This window comes from Austrofundulus limnaeus, unplaced genomic scaffold (genome assembly GCF_001266775.1).
Source record: "Austrofundulus limnaeus strain Quisiro unplaced genomic scaffold, Austrofundulus_limnaeus-1.0 Scaffold21, whole genome shotgun sequence".
Lineage (NCBI taxonomy): Eukaryota > Metazoa > Chordata > Actinopteri > Cyprinodontiformes > Rivulidae > Austrofundulus > Austrofundulus limnaeus.
The window spans coordinates 2,680,446-2,689,111 of record NW_013952423.1 but is presented as its reverse complement, the minus strand read 5'-3'; the positions used below and the strand labels follow the sequence as shown (position 1 = coordinate 2,689,111).

Below are 8,666 nucleotides of genomic sequence, written 5' to 3'. Positions count from 1 at the left end.
TACTTTTAAAAGTATTAATTGTATGTCTTTGCTACTTTTGTATTTGAATACAAAGTCTGAAATCAACGATGCTAAATCATAATATTTTTTGATTGTGATAAATTATTCTCATTCTTTTGATTAAAATTCTTCTGAATCAACCTTTGCATGTATAAATTCATCCTCTAATGGATGTTAAAATAATAATAAAAAAGACTTCCCAAAACTTCACAGATTTTTTATTGCTTTATAAATAAAAACAAAACTTACAAACAAACACATAGCTTCATAGTTTGCTACCAGACRTGTTTTCTTAGCTTCATATTTTATGTAGCAGGGAAAAAAATATGCACAAAACTGAACTCATCTCAAAGTAAAGCAGGATGAGAGTTATTTTGGTTTTTTCTGTGTCAAACTGCTCACAACAATATTTGGGATTTAGACAAACAAATGAAGCTCATGGTGAGGGTTTTGCATCTTTAGAGCACAGTTAAAAAACTGGTTGACCTTAACAACRTGCATGCTCACAATCAGGTTTTTGCAATGCATTCTGGTCTAGATCTGTTCATGTTTACTGTCACTGTGGTACCAGCAGCAACATGACACATTAAGGACATTTTACTGTCATAACAAATACCAATAAAGCTCATTTTAAATATGTTTGTAAATAAAAGTGAATAGAAATGTAGGATGTTTGTATTTTTAACAATGTTTCAGTAACTGTAAACAGGTAAGATTTTTTTTTTGTACAGCGAAAGCTGCAGGTTTTTCTCAGCATAAATGTCTGATCTTCTGTTAAAACAGTTTCCCACCGTTTAATTGAGCTTTGTTTGTTTGATAAAACCCAACAGAATGACATCCAGGAGCTACAGTTTTGACATCCTCACACACTCGGCGGCACTAGCTGGTTGATCCGGAGCCTGGCATGTGGATGCTGACCCTCTTGCGGGTGTTGTCGGTGCAGCGCTCCAGGATGAGCTCGGCGCTGGGCCTCGGCGGGATGACCGGAGCCTCCTTCTTCAGTTCGCTCTCAGAGCCGGAACCAGACACCTCAGGGATGTTATCTGTCGAGCAGAAGCAGAAATCACACCGTGCCCTTCGGGGTTTACCACGAAACCCGTCAGACGGTGTCATCGTTACCCTGATTCTTCCTCTCCCTCAGCGGAGACTTGGCAGAGTTCCGGTGAGGCGAAGCTAGGCGGCTGCCCTTCTGCTGCAGGTACCGGCGGCTGTTCCTGCGGTACGCCTCCTGGCTGAGCCGCTGACGGGATYTGTTGTGGATGCTTTTGGCGTTTCTGATGGTGGACCTGAGACAGATGTGTGATGAGTCAACAATGCAGTTCAAACACAAATTCTGTTCAAAAATGTCCTGATGCGTCTCAGTAATCCAGGTAAAAAATCAATGTTTAATGATGGACGGTCTTTCTTCACAAAAATGGCTTCTTTTACTCCTCTCTCAAACCAACGTTCCTCTCTATCAAGAATGAGAACATCCTCATCTCTGAAAGAGTGACCGCTGGCCTGTAAATGAGTGAAAACTGCAGAGTTCTGGCCATTAGATGTAGCTCGTCTGTGTTGGGACATTCTTTTGAACAGTGGYTGCTTTGTTTCCCCGATGTATAACTGGTCGCAGTCCTCCTGGCACTTAACMGCATATACAACATTGCTCYGTTTKTACATTCAAAAATGAAATCTTTATCAGCACTCATGCTGTCAGAATCGWATGTTCTGATTTAACTGTAGTTGTCAGCCTGATTCAAGATGGCCGCTACAGCCATTGACCTTAGTTTAATTTTTAAACCATGATATCCAAATGAATTCTAAGTTTTTCTGTTATTGAGATTTGTAAGCTTGATATATAAACTAGGCCTGTCAAATGATTAATATTTTTAATCTGATTAATCCCAAAGTAGCTGTGAACTAATCATGATTTATCTTAAATTTAATATACATTTTTATTGCATATTGATAAAATAAATTACTTGAGTTATTAATCAGTTTTTAATGTTTTTATTTAGAAAACAAAATTGATGCTTAGACATGATTTTTTGAATATAAAACAGGACCAAAAAATGTTCCAAACATATTTGAGTCAGTTAAATTTTGTGCAGAATAATGAGGTTAAATCAAGAATTAAGAGATTTTAATTCCATATGAGTACTACATGAGGAATGAAAGATAGAAACTAAGGTCACAGTTGTCAGCAAAACATAAATAAATAAAATAAAATAAGCCATACGACAAAAAGAAAAAAAAAACTGCACATAATGTGTTACATGTGACTTTAATTCTGAATTCTTTCAGTGAACTTGTTTCTGTTGTTTTAAATGCTAACTTTTTTTTTCGATTAGCATGGTCCAATAATAAAAGCTCTTCTGGTTTTATGTAATTTCGGATCCAGAATGAAGAAAGACTTGCACAAAGAGACATGAAATCACACGTCGTGGTTAAAACGTTGAAGCACTTCCTGTTAAGGGACTACGTGCAAACCAGCATGTGTCTAATTAATATCTGCACTTTTTTATGCAACAAACATTTCCACTTTAAAACTTTTAATAGTTTTTTTTAATGAGTGATACCTGCGTGGAGGAGGTTTTTGCCCCCGTGGGTTGGTCCTCACTGGTCCATTCTTGCTGTCGGCCTTCTGCAGGAACATGGAGGGAAAATGACCCGTCTCATCCCCCTTTCTGGAAACGAGAAAGAAGAAAAGGAACAATTCAACCGAGGGGAAACATATAAATTATAATTAATTTGGATGAAATGAATGTTTGACTTTACCTGACCACCCACCAGCCGTCCAGCAGTTTGTGAATGACCTCCACAGTTTCTCCGACATCGAGAGAAACCTCGTCCTCCTGCTCGGCCTTGTAGGCCTGATTAGTGACGTGCAGCTCCCCTGCAGACACACAACCTTTACAATAAACACACACACACACACAGGAGCCACCTGGCTAACAGAACAATTCTTACCTTCATAGTCAGGTTCAGCCTCCTCTGCCTCCTCAGGTCCGTCCAGAGGCTCCAGGTAGGAGGCAGGAACCCATCCTCGTTTGGTCTCGCACTGACAGAACCACCAACCTGACAGCACCGGTCATTACAGAAACAGAACTTCAACAAGATGATTTGTTCTAACAGGAGATAACCAGCTGAAAGCTAAAAGCAGCAAAAGGCTACGTACAATTGGCAAGGCGCTAACTGAAAGCAAAAGCTTTGAAAGGCTATAGCTAGAAACTTAAATTAGCATTAGATTAGCTAAAAGCAACAAATGATAACTTAAAGTTTAAAAAGCAAAATACAAGCTAAAAGCTCAAAGGAGATAAATGCTTACTAAAAGATTATTGTAACAAAAAGCTATAAGAAAAGGCAGAAGAAAACTAAAAGTAAAAGCACGACCAACTTTCATCGGTTTTATTTTTCTAACCGTTCTGACTTTTCTCCACAATTTCCACGAGGTCTCCGGTGTGCAGGGCTATCTCGTATTTTGATGTTTTGTCCAGGTCTGCGATGACCCTGTACGTGTCCAGGATGATGGGGCCAGAAATCTCTGCAAACAGAGTCCGTGTCATTCATCACATCACAGCTTCACCCAACAAAAACAGCTCATTCTGAAGATCAGGCCCACAAAGTTTACATGTATAAAAGGCTTTTAGAGGAAAAATCAAAACTCTAACCAGACGCGGTGCCTCTTGTTAGTTCCCTGGACTCCACAAACGTCTCGTTTCTTTTCAGCCTGTTGGCAGAAGGTTTTGTTATTCAGATAAGCTGCTGCCCACAGATGGACACTGATGTGCACGATCAACTGACGTGTTCGGTGCAGGAGGGTTCTCATCCTCGGGTCGCACTTTGAAGAAGCTGGAGAGCTGTTTGCAGCGGGAGATGTGAGGCGGCAGGTTGACGAGCGACTGGCAGTACTCGGCCAAGGTGGACTTCCTGTCTTCTCTGGACTTCTCACTGTCCAGCCACCGAGGAGCTGCAGACACAAACAGAACCAGTGGAGCTTCAGGTGAGACGTTTTAACACTGAAAGCTTTTTAAAAAGTGCATTTGACAGCATGAACCAGATGTTTTTTTATGTTTTTTTATCTTTATGATTATGATTTAAAAATTGATCTCTCAGGAGAAAGGTGAACAAAAGATTTGAAGGAATTTGTAGATTTGCATTTTAAGGTTGGACTGATATTTACATAATAATCTTTCTGGACACATTATTACCTTTATTTTGTAAAAGTCTGAAGACTTCACTGAGCTGTGAGACAAAACACRCTAAAAACTTTTCATCCATGGGTATCTCCAGAGTACTTCCTGTACATTTTCCCCTCTAAAGCTAACAGAAATTGATGCCATTAAACAACCAAAACCTATTTTAAAACTAGTTTGCATTTCAGGTTCAACAGAAAGTTGCAGTTGCATCAGATCTGAGGTTTTTTTTCTGCTTCTCCTTTTCCATCCTGCAACCAGGAGTTTAGTAACTGTTTCATTACGAGGTTGTGTAAAGCTGAAGTTCTGTTTTCATGAAGCAACTCGGAGAACCTCGAACTTCTTACTCGACACCTGGCCGTCGCTGAAAAAGTGAAACTAAAAGAAGTCAAAAATAGAAAAAAGCCCCTCAAACCTCACAGTCACCTTCAGCTGCTAATTTCACTTCTGACTTTTGTTGTGTTTTCAGTAAACAGGGGCACCAGCAGGGGGGGGGGGCATGGCCCCCCTGTGAATAAGCTGGCTAGTGTCCCCCCAGTTTTATCCTCTTGAGTACCCAGGTTTTTCTTTGTCCAACTCCTCTACCTGTTTAGGAACAGAACCTCATAAATATAAAAACAAACACTGATTTTTTTACCATTAAGAGTTAAAAACATTAATTTATATTTATTTAAAATTTTTAAGTAAAATTAAAATGTAGCTCCTCTGAATAAGGACAGCCAGACCAGTCTAAAACCAATGTTCTCAAATAAAGATGGAGGTTCTCAGGAGGTTATATTCATAGATATATTTTAATCAAATATTAATTAAATAAATGGGTTTCCTCCGCAGGGTGGCTGGGCTCTCCCTTAGAGATAGGGTGAGAAGCTCGGTCATCCGGGAGGGACTCAGAGTAGAGCCACTGCTCCTCCACGTCGAGAGGAGCCAGTTGAGGTGGCTCGGGCATCTGGTAAGGATGCCTCCTGGACGTCTCCCTGGTGAGGTATTCCGGGCACGTCCCACTGGGAGGAGGCCCCGAGGAAGACCCAGGACACGCTGGAGGGACTATGTCTCTCGGCTGGCCTGAGAACACCTTGGAGTTCCCCTGGAGGAGCTGGAAGAAGTGGCTGGGGAGAGGGAGGTCTGGGCCTCCCTTCTGAAGCTGCTGCCCCCGCGACCCGACCCCGGATAGGCGGAAGAAAATGGATGGATGGATGGATGGATATTAATTAAATAATTTTAATAATTATATAATAAATATAAAATGAGGCAGTACAGTGGCACAGTTGGTAGAGCAACATGTTGCCTCTAAGAAAGAAGGTTGTTAGATCAACTTCCTGTTCTCCAGGTACTCCAGTTTTCTCTCACAGACCAAAGTCATATTTATTATACGACATAAAAAGCAAATAACTTAATAATTTGGGATAACACTACAGTAGATGTAGTTTGTAATTGTGCTTGTTTTAGTCTTCATTTCCAGTTTTGGGGTTTTATAATCACAGTTTTTCTTCACAAAAGTAAACATCAACAAGCAAATAAAAATTTTAAAATACATAGAAGAGGTGATGGCTTTAAATTTTAAAAAAGCTCGATCCTTATAAATGTCTTTAAAATATGTATTTTGACATTTTTAAATAAAAAGACAATCATTTTTGAAGGGAACTGTCCCCATAAAATTTAAATTTTAATTCATTTAAACCCCCACATTTACCATAAAACATTAGTTCATCCAGTGTTTCTCTTGTTTAACAAATAAATTTATTTCAATTTACCTATAGAAAACTCACAAGTGTTTTCCTATGTAGGTAAAAATCCAACCTGTTAAAATACACCAGAATGCAGGAAATGGCATTTATTTCTTTAAAAATTTTCTGGGGGAGGACCCCCAGACACCCTGCCAGTGGATCCCCCCAACATTACAAATACTTACTCCTTTTTTGTATMTGAATGTCATAAAATCAGTGAAATTATCTGTGAAATTACAAATTGAACATTTGTTGGCGAGTATATAGCTCTTTATTGCCATAGTTTTCAATTTGTCATTTTTACAAACACATCATAAATTTTCTTTTACAGATATTAGTTTTAGTGTGCCACCCCTGGTTTTTCAGTGGCCCCCTATGGCCCCCCCAAAAAAATTTCTGCAGGCGCCACTGTCAGTAAACAAGAGGGATGTCGAGTCCAGTGTCTGCCTTAGTTTTTTCCAAATACTGAATATTTAGAACAGCTTGTTACAAGTCGTGAAAAATAAATGATCAGAAGCACTGATGAATTAAAAAAAGACAAATGTCCAAATTTCATGTCTGTTGTTTTAAAGAAGCTCAGAAACAGAGTATTTTTTATGTTTTTATGTATTTGGTTYATTGTCACAGTGATGTGATGCTGCGTTTTCATGAATTCTCTGGAGGCAACCATTTATTGAGCATCCTCAGCAATTCAAGATGGCCGCCACAGCTAACCAAAAACTGAACTGAAAGACTAATCAACTTCTGTTTTAAGCAATTTGTGTCATGTTTTGGTTTTATCAAAGTTCTTTGACATTTTGTTAAAATAAAGGTTTATACAAATATATTAGGGGTGCATCAGTCCATGTATCTGTATCGAAAMGTTCAGTACACGTTATGTATGGAACAAAACAGATTTTAAAGTTTTATTTTATCARCWTGTCTTCTGAAGATGCTGTGTTGAAGGATCAGTGGATCTGTGTTCGACTACTCCTCCTAGACTGCACTGTGGAGCACAGATCCACTGAGAAACTTAAAATTTAATTAAAAAATGTTACTTTTGAGGTTAAACAAATGTTCATAATTAATTAAAATAAATTACAAGTTAAGAAGGACATTTCTCTTACAAAATATTGAACCATGAGACTAAAGTATCGAACTGAATCGAATCGTGAATTTTCTGTATCGTTGCAGCCTTAATAATATGAACCAATGGGTTCTAAGAAACTTTAAATCAAGCCAACACAACTGACAATAACTCAGATGTGTTCTGCTTTAAACAGAATCTGTTTTTTTACTGTAGTTTTAACAGAAAGCAGAAGTGAATATCACCACAGGGCTTTGCTAATTACAGGTGCTTCCTGAAACAGGATTGCAGCAGGGCAATCATCRGAAAAGTGATTTCATGAAGTTTACAACACAAAAACAGTTAAAAAATTTATCCATTTTTTTACCTGGTAGTGAAGGGATTATTCTGTCCTTCTTCTCGATTTGTCCAGACTCGATAGGAAACATCTCCTTTAGTGATTTCTGTGAACAGAACATCAGTCAAATGCTGCTCATGTTGAAGCTTTTAGAAGGTTTAAACATGGAACTGACATGGAAGGTGTGGATCTCAGGATACGTCCTGTAGATGAGTTTCTCTGCGAGGTCGCTCCATTTCACCATCAGCAGGTACACCTGCAGGCCACAGGTTAGARTAAAAACCTCCTTTCTCTTGGTGAACTCGTTTGTTTTGAGCTGTTTAAGATCTGAAGACTTTACAGCAGCTTTTTGTGAATCTGTTCAGACTTACGTAGTGCTGACTTGGGAAGAAGCGTTTCTCGAAGCCCAGCAGCTCCACATGTCTGACATAGATGTCCTCCATGCTGAAGTTCTGCAGGTTGACGGGGTCCGACTGAGGCTCAAAACAACAGCTGCTCAGTTTGTGTCCTCTGAGTTCAGGGTGTCATCACTTCCTCTTTACAACACTTTGGACTGAGCAGAACTTCACACACACAAAAAGGGAAGATGTGACATCCAGGTGCTTTCACTGGCTCACTGTCACTGCAGGGAAAATATAATAAAACACGAACAAGAAGGTTTGAATTYTCTGTCATGTTTTCATGAGTTAAAGGTGGTGAAAGCAAACAGCTCAACCAAGCTTTAAAGGGTTTAAATTTACACTCAAAAATCTAGTTGTTAGTTTCTGTTTCTGTCTGTATGGGTCACTTTTGGATTTTTTTACTAAATGTAATTTTCACAATTTCTAAAGCATAAAAGAGGAACAAAAACAGAGTAAAAGAAACACAAACAAACCCATGTCTTCCTCCTAATGTGGTCAGAAACAACTGAAAAAACCCCTCAAGCACGATGAGTACTCTTGGCTAAATATATCTCTGATTCCCTCAGGGATTAGATTAGATGTTGTTTCAGAATTGGATGAGTAATTTCTTTATACAAGCAGATGATTTCCTTTCATGGTAAATGACACATTGTCACATTATTGTCATTAAAAAAAACGACAGCCCAAAACACAATGACTCAAACACACCGAACATCAGCTGAAGGGTCTGTCATACAATGCATTGCTTTACAATGCAATCCTCTCCACTCTTTTCATTTGGAATGGCAAACCTTAATTAGCAAAGATAAATAAATCAGTTTTTAATAGGAAAAGGAAAACGCAGCACCATCTCTGACCACACGGTGTCAGTATTGAGCTGCAGGAATCATTTAACAGGCGAGCTGAGGTCTAGATTTTCCTCTGATGTGGGAAAGAATACCGGAAAATAAACCTATATATATA

General features: G+C 38.8%; 1 protein-coding gene across 1 annotated transcript; it reads right to left on the bottom strand.

Annotated features, from left to right (window-relative positions):
- Positions 1-202: 202 nt before the first annotated feature.
- On the bottom strand, positions 203-7,774 carry ncf1 (neutrophil cytosolic factor 1). Its single transcript, XM_014004056.1, has 11 exons — positions 7,674-7,774; positions 7,478-7,558; positions 7,333-7,408; positions 3,784-3,949; positions 3,651-3,709; positions 3,401-3,523; positions 2,950-3,057; positions 2,758-2,875; positions 2,559-2,666; positions 1,120-1,286; positions 203-1,043 (listed from the first exon to the last, which is right to left on the bottom strand). The coding sequence occupies exons 1-11, from the start codon at positions 7,743-7,745 to the stop codon at positions 880-882; spliced, it is 1,242 nt and encodes a 413-aa protein (XP_013859510.1). The 5' UTR covers positions 7,746-7,774; the 3' UTR covers positions 203-879.
- Positions 7,775-8,666: the final 892 nt, after the last annotated feature.